The sequence below is a fragment of the Cibotium barometz genome, chromosome 66, assembly GCF_041138505.1.
Source record: "Cibotium barometz isolate CiBa-2024 chromosome 66, ASM4113850v1, whole genome shotgun sequence".
Lineage (NCBI taxonomy): Eukaryota > Viridiplantae > Streptophyta > Polypodiopsida > Cyatheales > Cibotiaceae > Cibotium > Cibotium barometz.
In genome coordinates, this window is record NC_141111.1 from 2,299,827 (window position 1) to 2,321,466 (window position 21,640).

Below are 21,640 nucleotides of genomic sequence, written 5' to 3' on the forward strand. Positions count from 1 at the left end.
TAAATCTTGAGCACAACAACAGTAATCCACATGCAGTTTAGGTCTCTGTTGTAAAAGTAATCTCGAGCTGTGAAAGCAATCTCGGGTTCCCGAGATAACTTTCACAGCCCGAGATTACTTTATGCAACATTACAGTTTAGGACAATAAACATAATCAGCAATAGAGTTAATAGTAGAGATTACTTTTACAACACTGCACTCAGGTCTCTATAGTTTAGGCCAATATACATAATTAGCAATAGAGTTAATAGTCGAGACTACTTTTATAACACTGCACTCAGGTCTCTGTTGTAAAAGTAATATCGGGCTGTGAAGGTAATCTTGGGAACTCGAGATTACTTTCACAGCCCGAGATTACTTTATACAACATTGTAGTTTAGGTCAATAAACATAATTAGCAATAGAGTTAATAGTTGAGATTATTTTTCCAACAGTGCACTCAGGTCTCTGTTGTAAAAGTAATCTTGGGCTGTGAAAGTAATCTCGGGAACCCGAGATTACTTTCATAGCCCAAGATAACTTTATACAACATTATAGTTTAGGTCAATAAACATAATTAACAATAGAGTTAATAGTGCAGTCAGTAAACATAATGAGCATCCACTTTAATACAAACATATTGTGATCACTTGTTGTTGGCATAAGAGTACCGTGAGATTCCTTGGTATTGTGAGAGTACTTGGTATTGTGAGATTCCTTGGTATTGTGAGAGTCCTTGGTCAATAAACATAATTAGCAATAGAGTTAATAGTGCGGTCAGTAAACATAATGAGCATCCACTTTAATACAAACATATTGTGATCACTTGTTGTTGGCATAAGAGTACCGTGAGATTCCTTGTTGGTATTGTGAGAGTACTTAAATGTCACACAAAAGATGTCGAATCTCATATAGAAAATGTAGAATGTCATACAAAAGATGTGGAATCTCAATGATCGTCTCCCCGAAACACTTATGGAAGAATATAAAACCCAAAACTGCAACCATAACTTACTTTTAACAAGATTACATGAGCCATGACTCATACAAAAGATGCAAAATCTCATACAAAAGATGTCGAATCTCATATAAAAGATGTAGAATGTCATACAAAAGATGTTGAATCTCAATGATCGTCTCCCCGAAACACTTATGGAAGAATATAAAACCCAAAACTACAACCATAACTTGCTTTTGGCAAGATTACACGAGCCATGACTCATATAAAGGACGCAAAATCTCATACAAAAGATGTCAAATCTCATATAGAAGATGTAAAATGTCATACAAAAGATGTCGAATCTCAATGATGATCGTCTCCCCGAAACACTTATGGAAGAATATAAAACCCAAAACTACAACCATAACTTGCTTTTGACAAGATTACACAAGCCATGACTCATACAAAAGATGTAAAATCTCACACAAAAGATGTCGAATCTCATATAGAAGATGTAGAATGTCATACAAAAGATATCAAATCTCAATGACTGTCTTCCCGAAACACCTATGGAAGAATATAAAACCCAAAACTGTAACCATGACTTGCTTTTGACAAGATTACACGAGCCATGACTCGTACAAAAGATGTAAACTCATCTAGCAACATATGACCATCTCATACAAGCACCCACATCATCTAGCAACATATGACCATCTCATACAAGCACCCACAACATTTAGCAACATATGGCTGTCTCATCTACTGCCGCATGGCCGTCTCCAACATACAAGTTTGGATCAGGATCGGAGGCCCCCCTTCTACCTCTCTACATCCGCATATGAAAACCAAGCTTTTGAAAGCTGAATACGACATATCAACAAGGTAAATGAAATGATAAATTAACCATAAAACTAAAGAACATGGAGAGATAAACTAACCATGAAACTAAAGAACATAGAGATGCAAGCTCATACCCAATTTCTAGGCTTGGAATGTTGTAATCCACCCTTGATAAAAAAACCACATGGTAGCCATAATATAATACCCGCAATCGTACCCATTAGGTTATTGAGGAATCTTGTACATAAATTATAAACCACATAAGCATAAAAGTAGTTTTGTTTTCTATAATAGCTAATTGTTTAATGGTAAACATACCTCTACTGTCGTGACATGTTATGAGAGAATGTCGAATCTCATATAGAAGATGTACTAGGGACTAGTAGGGTGCCAAGGATTAGGGTTAGGTCAATAAACTATACATAAGGCTTATGCATAGGCCTATTGCATAAGCCTATTGCATAAGATACAATAGGCTTATACATAAGCCTTATGCAATAGGCCTATGCAAGCCTTTATACAATAGGCTATGCAACAGGTTTATGCATAAGGCTTATACATAAGCCTATGTAATAGGCTATGCACAAGCCTATTGCATAAGGCTTATGCATAAGCCTATGCGTAAACCTATTGCATAAGATACAATAGGCTTATCTTATGCAATAGGCCTATGCAAGCCTTTATACAATAGGCTATGCAACAGGTTTATGCATAAGGCTTATACATAAGCCTATGTAATAGGCTATGCATAAGCCTATGCATAAACTTATTGCATAAGCCTTATGCATAAGCCTATTGCATAAGGCTTATGCATAAGCCTATGCATAAACCTATTGCATAAGCCTTATGCAATAGGCTTATGCATAGCCTATTACATAGGCTTATGTATAAGCCTTATGCATAAACCTGTTGCATAGCCTATTGTATAAACTTATGCATAAGCCTTATGCAATAGGCTTATGCATAAGCTTTATGCAATAGGCTATGCATAAGCCTTATGCAATAGGTTTATGCAATAGGCTATGCATAGGCCTTATGCAATAGCCTATGCATAAGCCCTTATGCAATAGATTTATGCATAGGCTTATGTTATGTATTCCTACACTAGACTAACAGGAAGAGTGATCGAAACCTTACCATTTCGGTTTGTTACAGTCCATCACTTCCGGCCGGGACTTCTTCATCCTCGTCTTCACTTAATGAATCCTTGTTGAATCCTTGTTTTGCTGACTTGGGAGGGGTCTGTTAAATCTACTAGAAGAGGGGAGAATCTATTATGGTTGATTCTTCTAGGGAGATTCTTGGGGGTCTGATTACGATTTAATATCGTTCCCCTTCTACCTACCTATTGAAAGCCTTGACTATCCTCTTTTGTGGTCGGTTCCTGAACAGCGGGCCCTGGAGGTGGTGGGGTGAAAACTTAATGGGGTAGTTCCTAGTGAAGTGTTCCTTTAAGCCACAATGAAAGCAAGTGTTAAGCACATTCTTGAAAACTAGAGGTTGTTCTAAGATTATGTTTGATCCTACATTTATATTTAGAGACGAAGGGAGTTCCTTACTTAAATCAATCTCAATCAGGACTTGAGGGTGCCACCTGGGGTTAAGCTTTGAGTTTGCCCTTACCCCCAAAAGCCTTCCTATCGGTTCTAGCAACAACTTAATAAGCGGATGGAGATGCAACAAAAGATTGGGAAGTTCTCCCTAGACATGACACAAGGAGGATTTGTGGCCTATCGAGAGAACTCATCAGAGAGAACTCAGGGGTCCACGAGAAGAGAGATAGGGGGATCTTCTAAGGACCCACTATCCTGCACCCAAAGCAGGAAGAGCACCCTGTAATAATAACATAACTTCCATCTTAACAAGCTTGTGGGATTACTTCTTTACACAACATATATAATAAAATGCTAAAAGTAGATTTACACCTGTAAACACATGGCAAGTAGTCTGTCAAACAGTGCATAGACAAGGAATCAAAAAACAAGATTGCACTTTGCTCTCATATAGAAGATGTAGAATGTCATACAAAAGATATCAAATCTCAATGACTATCTTCTCGAAACACCTATGGAAGAATATAAAACCCAAAACTGCAACCATAACTTGCTTTTGACAAGATTATACGAGCCATGACTTATACAAAAGATGTAAAATCATCTAGCAACATATGACCATCTCATACAAGCACCCACATCATCTAGCAACATATGACCATCTCATACAAGCACCCACATCATCTAGCAACATATGACTGTCTCATCTACTGCCGCATGGCCGTCTCCAACATACAAGTTTGGATCCAGGATCGGAGGCCCCCCTTCCACCTCTCTACATCCGCATATGAAAACCAAGCTTTTGAAAGCTGAATACGACATATCAACAAGGTAAATGAAATGATAAATTAACCATAAAACTAAAGAACATAGAGAGATAAACTAACCATGAAACTAAAGAACATAGAGATGCAAGCTTATACCCAATTTCTAGGCTTGGAATGTTGTAATCCACCCTTGATCAAAAACCACATGGTAGCCATAATATAATACCCGTAATCGTACCCATTAGGTTATTGAGGAATCTTGTACATAAATTATAAACCACATAAGCATAAAAGTAGTTTTGTTTTCTATAATAGCTAATTGTTTAATGGTAAACATACCTCTACTGTCGCGACCTGACATAACGTATCTGGATCCAAAAGCTCACTCTGTACCACAGGATGAGAACTGTGGCGTGCTAAAATTGCAAGCACCCTGCAATAATAACATAACCTCCATCTTAACAAGCTTGTCGGATTACTTCTTTACACAACATATATAATAAAATGCTAAAAGTAGATTTACACCTGGCAAGTAGTCTGTTAAACAGTGCCTAGACAAGGAATCAAAAAACAAGATTGCACTTTGCTCTCTAGGCAGCCCATCGACACGTTGAATGGGTCCATGGTCCAGTGAGATCTGTATCATTACGCTTATCACAATTGATTTCACTCTACAAATGAAGTTAGCAACATTCTAGTTTTACAATTCACAAGTGGGCTTACCTATCAAGGATCGGGAAAAAGGTGAACGTATAGCTCTCAAGATCTAGTGTCCCAAAGAAATTTTGAAGTGACACATCATCAACTTGAAGGGACATAAAGGACAACCATAAGCTGTCCACGAACCACACATGATCTAGCACATTATTTGGCAATGTGTACTCCATCTACCCATATGAAACTTCTTTAATATTAGGACACACACAAAAATGTTTTTGAAAAAGAGATGCAACAAAAAAAACTTACAAGGCAAAAAGATTCAAAGAGTTTGTGTGCTAGCCTCCACATCCACACCACCTCCATCCACAAGTTTAAAGTCACAGTCCACATGTAGTCTTGATCTCAAGGATCTCAAATGGTAAATCATACCATGTCTTAACCTATTACATTTTACAAATGAACTTAGCCAAAGAACGGATATCATACAAGTAAGATACTGTGAGAAGCATACAATGATAACAATTACCTATCCATGTAAGCTGACATGGAGTTCGGGGCTGGACTTTGGCAATAAAATCTTCTATTATTGATAACAACGTTCATATCTCTATTTTCGCTACTGTCTTCAAGAGACGCAATGATAATGTGTGTAGATGTTTTCTTATTTTGGAGTCAAATATTGGCTACATTTTACCGCACAAGGGATTGCATCAATTAAAAATGCATATGAAAAATAAAATATAGTATGTTTGGAAGTAATAGATACCTACTAATCTACCTTGCTTACTATGGTATACACTTTGCATGTGCTTACAAAGAGAAAAATAATGCGTAAAGAAAAAATCACCTGTTGACACTCTCTACCACCCTTCTCATTGCCTATTGGAGATTTTTTGGTTCTCGCTCCCTTTTGTGGAGCAAAAGGCACATGCACATATTTTCAGAGGGTCTCAAACCCTAAACCAAAAGAAATAACAATTACGAATTAAAAAAAAAAGAAATTTTATGCAATAATGTTTCTTGAACAAAGGCTTACTGGGGTAGTGACAACATCATCTCTCATGTCATGGACATCGGCATCTCCCACCTCATTCAAACCAACCTTATCATCATCTTGAACATCAACCTTATCGCCATCATGAACATCGATATCTCCCAACTCATGGATATCGACCTCATCATCATCCCCCATCTCATGGATATCAGCCTCTTCTTGATTTAGCTTATTTCTTCTCTATAAAACCTTATGAATATTAGTATCTAAACAAACACTTTGTGTGTAATTTACCATTGCTCAAGACTAAATAACTATACTTATCGCGAAATTATAGCCTTGTGCAATCCTTCTCTACATGCCGGCAATGCGAGTAGGCATTCCCTTCTCCCACTCCTCCATTCTTTCTTTACATAAGCTTCTTCCCACTCCTCGTAGGAACTCTTTTCTTTGTCACCCTTTGACTCCCAAAGAGAGTGTGCTTTTTTGATTACCTCTTTGTGGAATTTTTTCTTTGCATTTTTAATCTTTAGATCAATGTTTGTAAATCGGGCATCGGGCTTCACATTGATGAGAGGATCGTGTGGGTAGAAGCCTAGGGGGTCTCTTTTGTTGTCTTGGTCTACCCATGGGACGCTTTGGAATCTCAACATGAAGCATATGATCCCTTTTTAGGTGACACATCATATCTAATCTTTTACTATAAATGATATGTCTTTTGGGACAATCTTGTGAGGCACGACACTGGCGAATAACATGCCCATTATCTCTCTCGAACTCAACATAATATAGAGATTCGTTACGAAGTGACTCACACTTTATTCTACTATTTTAAAAACAACATAAAGTCATATTCTCAATCACGTAGTATAAAATTAGTTTCCACTTTCTTTTCAAAATTTTAAAGATCTCTTACAAATAACACAAATGAGACTAACATGTGTTTGCATAGTGCCACAAGAGTAGTCTTGGTTGACAAAGATACTTTTTGAAAATCTCCAACTACATGGAAGAGACATACACACATATTAGAGGCGGTTTTTGCATACCACTTACATGTTAAGCATTCATACATACAAAAGACACATACACTCTAATTCCCTCCCTACCTCTCTCTCTCTCTCTCTCTCTCGTTTAGACACGTGTACAAAGAGTGTTTGCTTATATCTTCCTCTCTTCCACACACACATTCCATTTTGATATCATGTACATGCGTATGGCACACATACATATCCAATCGCATTATTCTAATCATCATGTATATGCGTATGGCGCACATACATATCCAATCTCATTATTCTAATCATCATGTGGTTGAGAGAGAGAGAGAGAAAGCCCTGCAATCGCATTACGATAATGACCTTAGCTTTTTATATACAACCCTACCTGGTTGGCGATCGAAAGTAATCGAGCACGCTATCTTGACGCAGGCACACTCGAGCAGTCGCCTCAGCTGGGGGGGGCTTGTGATTGGAGGGCTTGAACTCTACGTTAAGCAGACGACGGACATTAGCCAGGAGTGTTGTAGGTGCATTCGACCAATTGCCTCAGTTGGGGTTGGCGAAGGGTGGAGAGCCCAAACTCTGCGTTAAGGGGTAAGGGGCGTAGCTGATTTTTCGACAGGTAATCTCAGGATAATGCAGGTGCCCAATTTTCGAGTGAAAAAAAGCCAAAAACCCTGCAACATTCCTTCATTAATGGCGGCGGCCAGTTGACGAGAATCTAGGGTGCCAGAGGGCCAGTTGGGGAGACTTCAAATCAGCTGCCTAGGCTTCAGATTACTCAACCGCCACCTCGATCAACGGCGCAGACTGGTCTAACTTCTCCCACCGTCGATCCCCATTGGTCGTGCCCGTTGGCAAATAGAGCCGTCGATCCCCATTGGTGGTGCCGTTGGCAAATAGAGCTGAGGAATGGTCATGTGCTTTTTTTACTTGTTTGTCAGGCTGTTCACACACATGTTGCGAATGGCAAGAAATTCCATCCATGAGGTGGTGGTGGGCAGTGGACGGATGTAAAGTGTAAACCCCGCGTGGACGGTGGCTTTGAATTTTACCGGCAGGTTTGCTGTTTTACGCTGCTGGCAGCTGGATCTTGAAAGTAAAGGGTGGGGGCTTTGTGGCCGGCATCATCTTCGCATCAGTATCATTTGCTGATGATCACAATAGGATGATGATGATGGGGGGCTTGCTCTTCTGTGAGTAGGACTGAAGTTACTCGTAGATTCAGTAACTCGTGTCGTGTTGGCCTTGGCCGGCTGACGATATTTTTCGTGTCGCATTTCCGTTAAGGGAGGGAGGAGGCAGGGAGGGGCCGCGGGCCCATTGGTGCGGAGGAAAACAAAACCCCCACCCACCCTTTTGAATGTGGGCGGAATTTACTTTAGTTTTATCAACACCACCGACAAATCATCTCTTCTTCCTCCTCCTCATACGCTTAATCGCTCCCTCCGGCAGTCCGGACCAGAAGACGACATGAGCCAGTACGCACTGCTCTCCAGCCAGCCTGGTAAGTTTGTATCTCGTTTGCTCCTGGATTTTAGTTTCGCGGCCCTTTATTTCACATGCTCATTGTTTCCATTCCAACCAGCTTCTTGATAGGAACTGTTAGGTTGACTTTGGTATAGTAGTCCGCAAGCATGTAGACAGTACAAGAATTGGAGCGATCCACAATGAAGGTGAGAGTCACTCCTTCACAGGCCATACTACCAATCAGGTAGCTGATTACGCCAAGAGATATGGTAAGAGAGGTAGAAGGAAGAGCAATAAAGTTCTCATGCACGCTTCCCTCCCAAGCTCTGTCATGTTAAAACTACCTTACATTCTTGCTTTACATAGCAAACAAGGTGCCAATCCAGAAGATATCACACATGAAACAATAAGGCCATGCTCTAAGCCTAACAATGATCTTCCAATTTGAGTCAAGGGTGTGGAATGTGAGGTACAAGTATCAGGATGGTCATTGTGACAATCTTATAAAAAATGCTTGCTAGCTATTCAGAAATTCACGTGACCTGCCATCTCCTCTATGAGCTCCTTAACTTTCTCTATAAATAACCTTGGGGGGTTAACTTAGTGCATTTATGGGATGCTACCTTCACGCATGAACCCTTGAGAAATACCCTTACTTACTGGACAACTTTGGAATTTCTATATTCTTTTTAACATGGAAACCCTCAAATAAAAAAACCCTTATTTACCATCTACATAAGGGTTTGTGCATTAAAACCCTCTTTCCCTTTGTCATTTCGTGCACCCACATGATATACACACGCAGATGAGTAAATCCCCCTTAAAAAGTAACCTTTGTGTATTGTTAGAAATGTGCTCTCTATTTATTGATTTCTCCTAGACAGAAGGCAGGTTGGTGGCTCTTAACTGTACCCGTACCCTTTTTGACTGTGTAATCAAACAATGGTATATTTTGCAAAGGTCTATCTGCATCTATTCATCTCCAATCTCCAGGTTATACTGTAAATCTTTTGTGAGAAACCACCATAGATCCAAGGTCTTCAAGCTGGTTGACCACTATTTTTGGAGAGGGTCAATGTACTAGTGCTTGTCTATAGTCCAAGACTCTTGACATGATGTACCATAGCACCAATCAACAGATGCATCCATCCCTTTGATACAGAAGGTAAATAGTGTGTGAGAGAGGTCCAATGTTGTGGATAATCGTCTTCCGTACACTTCCAAAGCCTTGGGGTATTTTAAGTCAGTTTTACTCGGGTAGCCCTTGTGTGAATGGACTTATGGTCCACTAGCTCACCTATTTAAAGGCAAAGCTAGAAGGCATTTGTATGGTGTAAAGGCCAAGTTGTATGTCTAAGCAACTTAATAAGCAAGATCTCTTCTTGTATTTTGGGGTCTCTCTCCTCCACATTTTTGAATCTAGCATGAGCACCACGAAATCTCAACATGGTATCTAGAGCTTGGGTAGATTAGGTCTCATATTGTGTGGTGTAGACTAGGTCACCTTCTATCACTTTTTGTGGAGCTAAACCCCCTGCTAGTGGAGGAGCTCTAGCATCCTGTGGAGGCCGAATCGTGGCGATCCTAGGAAGTGTCAAGGACATCATGGCGGTTTGATTCGTACCACTAATTAGTGGGGTTCGCTTCTTAGAGCCACGCCATTCCGACTAGTTCAAATTGCTACAAGTTTTCGGCTGTCGTCGATTCCGTACCTCCACTACGCCTATGCGTGGAATCACAAGCCCTAAGACCTTAGGGCTTTTGAAGCCCATGGTCTGAAGGTCCTTCTACTCAATTCTGAGCACTAATGATTCACCGACGCGAGTGCTAGAGCCAAAAGACCAGGCTTGGGTCTCTGCTTTCCATGGTAGCTTTTATAAAAGCTTCAAAATTAGTGTTTTTTAAAGCACTAAAGTGTTATTAAACACTATCTCTATGCATTAATCTTCAAAGGCATTCTTTTTGAGGTTGAGGAGCAGAACTTCTTCAAGCCAAGAAGAAGTGGATCAAACAAATCCCGGTGTGTATGCCATTGAAGCCATTTGTAAGCTTCAAAATAGTGTTGTTTAACACTAATCTTCTTCTTAATCAGCATTAGTCATCAATACATTTTCTTCTCAAGCCTTTCTAAGCTTTTGGTGAGTGTTTTGAAGTGATGGGGCATTCACCATTGATTGGTTTATAAGCCTCGACATCAACAAGCTAATCACCAATGAAAGTGTCATTTGACACTAAAAAAAGGTGCTCTTAAGTGTTGCTAAACACTAATGGTGATCTTAATCACCAAAGAAAGTGTTTCTTTGATACTAATGAAGCCCATCTCCATCAGAATTTGTGGCCGGTCACACACCCTAACTGGTAAACCATAAGCTTCATCAACTTAATCACTTTCTATGCAACATCCTTGGCTTGATTAAGGGTTGTTGCACTCTTATAAGCCATTCTCTTTCTACTTAAGCCAAAACATCACAAATTTTTTGGTTTTTTTCTTCATATATCAGCCCATCATACCCATGTCAAAGGAAAACACCCAAATTAAGAAGTTCTCAGGAGAGGGCTTTCACACTTGAAGTTCTTGTCAAGTATAAGATGATGTCCAAATGTTTTTGGCCATTCATTTCCGGCACTAAGGTTATTTAGCGAACTAAGGTTGAAGATATTGAAGATGATGAGAGGGCACAAGCCATCATCATGCTCCATCTTGATGAGGCTCTTATTCATCATGTGGACCAGCTTCCGACTGCAAAGGAGAAATGGGATGAGCTTGATAAGCTCTATGGAGCTCGTGGTAAGAATTCCAAGATCTCACTTAAAATTGAATTTTTCAGCTGGAGCTCAAAGAGGGAGAGAGCATTGGAGCCTTTATCTCTCATTTGAAGGGTCTTATGGCTCAACTTGCATTAGTAAAAAGAGAATGGATGAAGATGATGCAGTGGCAATTTTGTTAAAAGCAGTCAAGAAGGTGTATCCCACCTTAGTCACCACCCTAAAGAACATACCTAATCCCACCCTTGAAGGAGTCATTCAATCTTGTCTTGATGAAGAAAAGAGGCCAAAGGAAGGAGCTGTGCAACCACTTCATTGAATATCGAACAAGCTTTGTTACATCAAGTGATCAAAGTAAGGTGTGTCCATTGCAAAAAGGTAGGTTATTTGGCAAATAATTGTTGGATCAAGTATCCCAACAAGATGAAATGTAACAAGTGTAAACAAACGGGACATATCACTTCTAAATGTTTTAACAAAGAGTCAGAGGCTAACTTTGCATCAGCCTCTAACTCCACTAAGCACTTGTTTTAAATCTCAATGTAACAACACCTATATTCCTAACCTTGTACGCCTAATGTTATAAAGGCAACCTATGTCCAATACCACCTATTCCAAATTTTTCATAGTTGGTATTGAGGGGGTGTATTAAAAGACTAAGGTCATGTAAAAGGGTAGGAGAAGGGTGTGTGTGTGAATGGACTTATGGTCCACTAGCTCACCTATTTAAATTTTAAAGGCAAAGCTAGAAGGCATTTGTATGGTGTAAAGGCCAAGTTGTATGTCTAAGCAACTTAATAAGCAAGATCTCTTCTTGCATTTTGAGGTCTCTCTCCTCCACATTTTTAAATCTAGCATGAGCACCACGAAATCTCAACAAAAACCTTCCAAGGATCAATAGTAGAGGTTGGTCCTATCTCACATTCCAGACAACTGCATGTATCTAGCGGCTCCAAGGGAATAGCCCATGTCAAGAAAAGACTTCCTGTGTAGCAGGTTATATGCTTTCCATACCACCTCTCTTTTCTGGGGAGTGTCTACAGCTGCAAGGAATGGGGGCCTTGGGGATTTGATGTGTATGTCCTTCTAGTGCTAGGCATCCAAACAGTGCTGAAAGGGGGACTTGGGGATTTGATGTGTATGTCCTTCTAGTGCTAGGCATCCAAACACTGCTGAAAGGGGGACTGCATAAGTTGATCGATTAGAAGAGTATTTTAAGGTTGATTACCTAGAGGAATCCCCTAACCCCAAGTTTCCCCAACCTCAACAATAAAGCTATGCACTGCACAGTGCATATTAGGGTCCATGATTTCCAGTCCAGCCTGTCCTGCTGGTCCGTCAAGTTTTGGTCAAAGGTGATTCTGTGTAAGCCTCTTAGCTGATCTGGCTGCAATGTACTTGGAATGATCTGAAGTACACATGCAAACTGCTGTAAGGTAGTGACACTGTTACGTACCCGATGCTAACTGCAAGGTTACCCACACTAATCTTGGGTTGGGGGACCCTGAAGATTAGTGCAGCAGGCTGATTACATGGGCTAGGGTGTTAATTAGTGTTATTTCATATGTTATGGCTATTAAACCGTGGGCGTAACAAACATCCACTTCTGCCGAACAGCACAAATATCTCATTGTCAGTGCTACGAGAACCTAATTGACACTCAAACGAAGAGGTGGTCACATCCGAGATCCAAACACAGTGATTTCTTTGAGGCGTTTGGGATCCTGCTTGCAAGCAGGCTATAAATATTTTTAAGAAGGCCATGGTGTTTTGCGCCGAGCAGAGATTAGTAGTGAGAACTAGAAGGAATTATCAAAGATGTTGCTGCCCTCATGAATTAGACCTGTGTATGATAATTGTCATTCTTAGAATTTTGTGTTTTGCGCTAAGGCAGAGACTAGTAGTGAGAACTAGAAGGAATTATCAAAGATGTTGCTGCCCTCATGAATTAAACCTGTGTATGATAATTGTCATTCTTATCGCATATTAGATGCTGGAGTCTCTTGCTGATTGCCTAGGCAAGACTTTGTCAACTGTGCTGGGGATGATAATGGGTCTCCTTCATATAATCAAGGATCTACTCCTCCCTCTTTAAATGAGGTGGATGAGCATGTCTGAAAGCAAAGAAGGCATTTGATTCTCGCGCTAAATCTCCTGAAGGCCCACAAGTAACAATAGAGCAGATCACAAAAAAAAGATGGGTGTTTAAATTTGTTGCTTCTTGTACACACTTCCAATATGGAATTGCCACTCCTGAACACTTCCAACAATGCTCTTTGCGGTTGATTTGTGCTTTGAAATGCTCTTTGCAGTTGATTTGTGCCTCAAAGCACCTGAAGAGCCACAAGTAATGTTAGATCAGATTACAACAAAGAAGGCTGGTGTCCATTTTCTCATTTCTAAACACTCCAGCATGGCATTGCCTTGCAATTCTCAATTCAGCATCCATCACTTCTTCCATCTTCCAAGTGACCATTTGAGGCACACGTCTCTAAAGTATGTTTAATGCTATGCACTGTCTAGAGACTATGGAAGTATACATATATCTATGTCACCCCTTGCTGCACTACATCTGGATTCCTGTAGCATCTCTAAATCTCTTGATGCTTGTTTTTTCAGGTTTTACCATAGAAAATGAGTGATAGTCACTAGCCCATTGCTTTGTGACCAAAAAGAGTGTGTGGCTTGATACTTGAACCCAGAAGCTGATTGCATTGCGTTGGTCTCCTTGAGCCTCCAATAAGCTTGGTACTTAAACTCAGCTTCTCTGTCCAGAAGCAGATTACCTTTTTTTTTCCCCGGGAAAAAGATCCTTCCATTAGCTATCAATAAAAACAGCCATAATGGCTAAGTACAAACTCAGCTCCGCATGGGGAGCGAGAGTCAAGAAACACAAAAGGGGGGAGGATGCTCTTTTCCTCTGGCTGGATGCCACGCACACAAAGGCATGGAGAGTGGGAAAGAAGAGAGAAGGTAGTGGCGAATCTTCTAAGGAGAGAGCACTTATCATTCGTTTCCCCTCCATGGAAGCGAAGGACTTCTTGAGGAGACGTCCTACACTCAAGAAGACGGGAATATTTCTTGGAGATGACCTCACACTCTCACAACTTGCCCGAGATAAGGGCAGCCCGAGAGAAAGGGAAAGTGGCCTTCTATAGAGATAGTAGAGTGGTGATTATGGAGAGGCGCTCTTCATGACGGCGCGAGACCTATGGGACTACACTCAAAGTTGCTACTTGGAATTGTAATGGATCTCTACGCCTTGATGTAGGGGTTAGAGAGAAAGTGCAGCTAGAGGCCTTGGGACTGCCAGTGTCTTGTTGTGACTAGAGTGCTCTTAACCCTTGGCATCTGAATCCTACGGCCCAGCCGTGCAGTGTGCAAAAAAGGGGGTACCTGAAGTTTCCTCCCTGTCCTCTAGATATGTCCACTCCCTCAGGTCCCACTGGAGGCGTGTGACATACCGGCCCTCCCAAATCCACAAATGCCTCTCTCTCTGTGGCCACCTTGGCAAGTGGAGGGTCAATGTGCCACTCATGTGCATGGAAACCAATCATCCTCACCCTTTGCAAGGTGCATCCCCTGAAATCCTCCAAGGGGGGCTTTGCTCTCTCAAAGTTGCCATGAGGTCCTGTAGACAAGGCGAGTAAGGCGGAGCTCGCATCCGCGCCATGAATTGCCAAGGGTATATCATGCGTGGTGAACACTCCCAGCCACTGCGGGGAAGGAGGGTCCAGGATCGGGCCAAGCCACTCTGGAGGGATGAAGAGTCGATGTCGAGGCTAAGTCTGTCCCTGCCTTGGATCTTGGTAAGGCATGTCTCCTGGGCCTCTGGGGGCAGCTGTCTGAATGTAAGCCAATCTCCAAGTGACCTAGTGGGACCGATATGTGCGGTTGAGCCCCAGGCATGCGACCACAAGACAGACGGATGAGGGGGTTCACCGTTCCAAATCAGAGGTTGTCGGAGATGCTCCTCGGGAGGCTATTGGAATTTGACTGCTGAAGGGCTGGCTTGAGATGATTCCAAGCACGTGTAACTCGCGGCGGTGCCTGGGGGACTAGCACCTTTGACACACTTGTTGATACCATCAATGCTTATCAAAACATTTAAACATGGCCACAACCTTAACACATATCTATCATCACTTTGAATAAAACATAAAAGTTGGACAAAACATCCACAAATGCTGAAAATGGAGCTTGCACGTGTGACACCGCATAGAGGTCGGAATGGGCCGACCCCCCCCTTGGAGTATTTTATCACCCAAGGAGAATAATATCATGTACAAGCTTTGAGGGCCTTACTCTCCTCACAGGAGATGCCGGATTATCCATATACAAATGCTATAACACAGCCCAACACAAGGCAACTGAGCCGGAACATGGGCTGTAGAAATGCCGAGCCAACAACATAATCCATATACCTCCGTGTGGGTACTGATTCTTCCCCAAAAACCACGGGTCTTCATGCAATAGAGCTGGTACAGTAAGTACAACTCTCCAACAGCCGGTACAGTAGGTACAATGGCTGGTACAGTAGGTATAGTGGCTGGTATAGTTGGTACGGTGGTTGGTACAGCAGGTACAACAAGTACAAATGCTGGTACAGCATGTACAGTGACTAGTACAGCAGGTACAGTGGCTTTAGTATTTCTTCACGATGGAAGCCTCCAAAACAGTCCCCAACAGCCGGTATTCTTCATGGGCAGCCTTCAAGAGAGAGAAAGAGAGTAGCCATCATTAGGGCAGCCTGTTAACGGTGGTAGAGGCTAGTGTGCAGCAAGAGAGCCTCCATTAATGAAGAGAGAGGGCTCCAATTTTTAGATTTGGGCCTCCCATGAGCTAAAATGGCAAGAGAAGGCTACAATGACAAGTGGAGAGCCACACAATAGATGAAGTGACAAGTGTGAGGCCACTTGTCTCACTTTGATCCACTTTCTAACAAGTGTCAGGCCACTTGTCTCACTTTGGTCCACTTTCTTGCCACATGTCCCAATCTAAGAGATGGGTCCTTCCATAAACTTTATCTCTAAAAATATTCCAATTGGTAGACATTCTGTCATAGGCACTTTGCCAACTCTTGGTATCTGCTCAATTCCAGATGTAATGACGCGAACAGAATTTCCATCGGAGTCGGGCCAAAAATAGCAACTCTCCTAAATTTTAGGAGTGTGGTCCTTTGTATTCTAGGATAATCCCCCATTCCCAAAGCTTGTACTTTCCAAATATTCGGACATCCGTGAGTCCACCAGACCCCTTTCATACTGGGAAATGTCCAGGCTGGTGACAGCACGCAAGAGATTGGCTGGAACTCTGTCCTCAAATGTTGGGCTAAAGCCACGAGCTTGCAACTCCGTGAAAATCCATCTTGTGCTTTGGGGCCAACGGCCTCCCATAATTGGGGTGCGGGTGGCAATCCTAGCCAGGAGGGACTCCTTCTAGGGCTTGGTGCCCGGAAGAAGGCCTGAATCAACTTGCCCCCAAAAGGGCACGGCTCTGAATGGAGGGGTCGACGATGCCCAGCCCCCTCTGCATCGCAGGCTGAATGATCATTCTCCAGGCCACCTTGGCTCGGGGAGGCCTCCTGTTGTTGCCAGCCTATAGAAAGTTGTGGATCAACTGCTGAGCCCGACCAATACAAGTTCGGAAGAAGGCTCAGCAGAAGGTGATGTACCACATGGTGGCGAGAAGAACCTAGTTCGCCACCACAAAGCTTGGCTGAACGCTAGTATAACTTCTTTTGAATGCTCAAAAGAAGAGGGGCTAGTTGCTGCCTAGGGAACATATCGATGCCTAGCTGGCATCCAAGATAACGAACTCAAGTGCTCGGTGAACTCCAATACAGTTGAGTCTTCTGAATGCTCAGAAGAAGAGGGGCTAGTTGCTGCTTAGGGAAGATATCGATGCCCAGCTGGCATCCAAGATAATGAACTTGAGTGCCCCTCGGGACCCATTGGAAAGCCTCAATTGGACACCAAGTCGGGGCGGGCGATGAGCCAATCCAAAATCTGCACAGCTTGTGCCAGTTGATCCTCCCTCCGAAAGCACGACATAAGATCTCTTATCGCCTTGGCGAATCTCTGGAGGTTCCCGTCGTCCCCAGACAAGTATGCTACTGTTTCATCCACGAACTTGGAATCAAGCAGCTCCTTTACGCGGATGGGAAGACGCACTCCTTGAAGCCCGGCCTCCTGGGTGGAGAGAAAACTACTCATGGCCTCGACTACAAACAGAAAGAGATAAGGTGCTAGTGGGCCTTCCGGACTGAGCGAGAAAGTGGAAATCTGTCGCCTCTGGCTCCTTGAATGAGAATCTGGTTGTGTGAAGCCAAATAGAGTCGAGAAATAGCTTGGACCCACTACTTTGGAAATCCTATCTTGCCCATCGTCCCCTCCAAAAACCCCCAATCTACTTTATTATAGGCTTTCTTGAAATCAAGAAGGAGAACAATGAGATCTTGCTGAGGCATCCTAGCCGAAACGGCTGCCTCCCAGAAAGTGAAGATGTTGTCTAGAATGCTCTGATCGTGAATGAAACTTGTCTGTGTACCATGTATCAAGTCGGGAAGGAAGGGCTGCAGTCATCGGCTGATGGCCTTGGCCATAATTTTCTAGGCAGTCCCTAGAAGGGTGATGGGTCTCCACTATCGAATCTCCAATCTGTAACCACCCTCCTTGGGAATCAAATGGTTCAATCCCTCTGACAACCTCTCTTGCATGGACCCCGTAATCGTTATCTCATTGAAGGCAACTCTAAGGCCACCTTCCATGAAATCCCGGTGTCGGAGAAATAAGAAGACTGGAAGCCTGTCCTCTCCTAGGCATTTGCCCTTAGGTAGTGCTGTCATAGCCTCCGCCAGCTCCTCTATTGTGAAGGGAGTCAACAGGAAGGTCCGGAGAGCGGGAGGAACCACCTCTCTTGTATGTCGCCAAACCCGTTCAAGCGCATCCAGCACCTGTAAAGATATGGGGGCACCCATGAGAAGAGAGTTGAAAAAATATGTGGCAATGGCTCTCACATGGGGGGGGTCGGTAACAATGGATTCATCTTGACCTCACAACTTGCAGATACCATCACTCCGCGTGCGTGGGCCCGCAATCTCAAAGAAATCCCTAGTAACCTTGTCTCCTGCCTGCGTCCTGAAGGAGGCTCTGGCATGGTATGTGTACTCCACCCTCGGCTCCTCTATGGATCTGAGCTCTGTACGGGCGGCCACCAACTGCCCCTCAATCCACTGGCTATTTGGTGCACTCTCTTGAAGCCGCTATAGGGAATCTAGGCCGCGACGAATGCTCCTCTCTTGCTCTTGGAAGCCAGCCAATCAGCTGTGCATTGCCTCCTGTAATAAATTGCTAATCTCTCTAGGGCCTACTTCAATTCGTAGACCTTTCCACCTAGTATGTCGGTTCTTGCAGGTTCTAGTGCACAAGTGCACATGCTTTGTGTGCACTTAAAGAATGCATAAGTAATCGTGGCACCTGAGGGACTTGTTTTGCCTAGCATTTCACACTTCTTGTGTGAGAGGCAAGGAGAGTTGGCTCTGTCAATATGAGCTTTGTGCACTTGTGCACTAGACCCTGCAAGAACTTAGAACCGACTACAATCGTCCTTGTGATCTCCTAGGCCATGTCCAGTATGAAGGATCCAAAACCTATGTATAGATAGCTCCCACACTAACAACAACTCCTACAAATAGATATGCATAGACCTACATGCACATGCAACAAGCATGATAGATACAGAGTTTCTAAAAAATGCTCAGTGTCTTGGATGAGGCTATCAAGGATCCGGGTGCTTAAATGTCTGTCCTACCTAGAGGAGTCTTCCAGGGAAAGAATAACTGGTGCATGATTGGAAAAAGTAGTGCCTACCAAATTACCAGCATTCTCTTCAGATTATGTTCTAGTTAAAGGCCATGCATGACTCTCAAAGTGCCTATCTGGAAAAGGGGGGAAAATTACTATTTGTAATGCTTACATTTGTCTCTAGCTCACTTTCTCCAGTTTGGTTTTCTTATTACAGCCATGTGATCTTCTTCCAAAATCTGTTTGCTTTCTTTTGCCAGATCTTTCTCTTTCTCAAATACTCGAGGAAGCACAACATCGTTGGCTTCGACCACTAGAAGTGTGTGGGATTTTGATGAACTATAGAAGGTTTAATCTTGAACGAGAGCCACCCCAAAAACCACAAGGTAAGACTTTCTTCGATCTCTCTTTTGGCTTGCAATAACTCCGCAATCATGCTGTTGGTGCTTTTTCAGAACTAATTTATCTGTTCTATAGGTTGTATCGGCATTTTAAGGGTTGAGATTGCATGCCAGGTGTTGCAACTGATGCATAGGCTATGATATTCTAATGTGTGCAGGTGGAGCAACCTTTTTGTTTGATCGGAAGGCTGTGCGCTACTTTCGCAGAGATGGCCATAACTGGAGAAAAAAGAAGGATGGAAAGACTGTAAAGGAAGCTCATGAACGGCTGAAGGTATGCATGCGGATGTGAAAGAGTCCATAAGACCTTTTCTTCACTTCATTGTTAGGAGGTATTTCGCAGTAGCTGCAGGAAGTATCACCAGTTACTTTTCTATCTACCATACAATCCAAATGCTGTCTACTTGATTGACTCTGGCCTTTTTGAGAACTAGTGGCACAAGTGCTTATTCTGAGCAGTTGAGAACTATTTCAACACAGAAAAATGCCAAGAAACAAATATATAGTATTTTCTATTGGTCATGCCACTGGTGGTGGCTGTATGCAATCTACTAAGGTTTAGTCCTCTTCTCTTTTTTGTTTGAGTTGTTTTCTAACTTCTTCTATTTTTTCAGGCTGGAAGCAAGGAAGTTTTGCACTGCTATTATGCACATGGTGAAGATAATGAGAATTTTCAACGACGGAGTTACTGGATGCTTGAAAGGTGAATACCTTTTAAAGGATAATAGTACCCATGGTTATGAAACTTGTATGCACAGAAGTCAAATGGAGTAAGGAGAGTCACATAGTCAGGTTTTACTCAACAAAATGAAGACCTGATATATTTCAAGACAGACATCGATCTTTGGGGTGATCCAAGGTTGGTCCCGCAACCTTTAGTACCTGAATAGATCAGGTGCATTTGAAGGCATAAATACGTAAGACCAAGGGAGGCTTGCAGCTCTAGACTGCCACAGTACCGCTGCTAGCATACTGCCCTATTACTGGTGGAACTTAAATAACCACTTCTGGAGAATGATAATGCTAGTAGAAGCACCTGGACGCCAAAGAGATGAAACTAACTTCCCTGCATAAGATCCGGCTCATGTGGAACAAAGGACAAGTCCTCAACCTCTACCAATTCCTGAGGTGTAATGTCATCCTCAGCCCTCACTTTCTCCTTGAGTCTACTCACATGAAAAACTGGATGAACTTTCACATTAGGAGGCAATTCTACCTTATAAGTCACCTTTTCATCAGGCTCCTGTAAGGTCCACAGTACCTAGGGGACAACTTCCAAACCTTTCCCGTCCGCAACATCTCAGAACACTTGGGTATCCTTAGATATACTAGCATTCCCTTGGATAATGCCCTCGGCGAATGATTCCTATCACCAAAAAACCGCCTAAGATTAAGGCAGAAGTCTAGGACTATGTGGTGAAATGTCATCAATCTCAAGTGAATAAGGTTGAGTGTCACGTGCACACCCATGCCATGGCATAATCTCAGTGTATTTCAGCATAATCCTTGTTTAGGACAGCATCATAAGCATCCTCGAGGGCATGGGCACCCAGTTGGCAGCCATGAGAGCTTCCATACAGCCGTCGGCAGCCAATAGGGCACCCAAGCATGCAGTCGCCAAGCTACAGCCAGTCAGCCAACAGATTGGACAACTAAGGGATTCAGCGCAGCTTTAAAATAGCAGTTTTGGCAGTATTCCTTGTCCACAGCGCGTCGACAACAGTGTAGTGAACTGACTTGCAGCTTCATGCCATATATAAGTAGAAGTCATCATTTGCATAAAGTGTCACCTTTTGAAGAAGTTTAGAAGTCAGTAGAAGTATGTAGAAGGCTAGAGGTCACCCTATGGGGTAGACCAAGGGCCAAGAAGTTGTAGACATTTATGTCACCTTTTTGTACCATAATACAAATAAAACCCTAACACCAACTCTCTCTCTCTTCTCTCCTATGTCTTAATCATTTCATTAATCAGCATATTGTTCTTAATCAAGCTTAGGGCTATGGATTAGAGAAGTAAAGCTTCCGTGCATGCAACATTGGTATCAGAGCATTTAGGCTTAGCCACTAAGCATAATCCCAAGGAGGTGTGCAGATCCATCGGACGAATGTAGCTAGGGTAGCATATGGAGTGGTCTGCACAACAGGCGAAGCTGGAGGAAAGCATTCTCTGGGAGTATGTACTCAGAACCAGTACATCATTAGCAATTCCAGAGGCCTAGCAATAGGCATGATCAGTTCTGGCAGGTGACTCGCCATTGTGTGAAGGAAAAGGGATAGTAGGCATGGTGACAGCAGTGGAATAGATGCTGAGTTCTTGAGCAAGACTTGGAAGTGGAGATTAGAAGTGGAAGGTGTTCATGCAAAGTGTCAAAGTCAGAGGAGAAGGACAAAGTCAGAAGTCCAGGAAGGATGACAGAGTGTCCACCCCGTCGTCAAGTTTAGTAGGAGGGGATGTGCACGC

At 42.7% G+C, this 21,640-nt stretch overlaps 1 protein-coding gene across 4 annotated transcripts in view; it reads left to right on the forward strand.

Moving 5' to 3' along the window:
- Positions 1-7,788: 7,788 nt before the first annotated feature.
- Positions 7,789-21,640, forward strand: part of LOC147602671 (calmodulin-binding transcription activator 2-like) — a 175,226-nt gene continuing 161,374 nt past the window's right edge. For 3 of the 4 annotated variants that reach the window (XM_086797727.1, XM_086797728.1, XM_086797730.1), the window contains exons 1-4: positions 7,789-8,244; positions 19,039-19,164; positions 19,338-19,453; positions 19,794-19,882. In XM_086797727.1, the coding sequence (XP_086653853.1) occupies positions 8,211-8,244; positions 19,039-19,164; positions 19,338-19,453; positions 19,794-19,882 (365 nt within the window). In that variant the 5' untranslated portion in view covers positions 7,789-8,210. The remainder of the gene's footprint in view (positions 8,245-19,038; positions 19,165-19,337; positions 19,454-19,793; positions 19,883-21,640) is intronic. The other variant, XM_086797729.1, reaches the window with a different exon arrangement.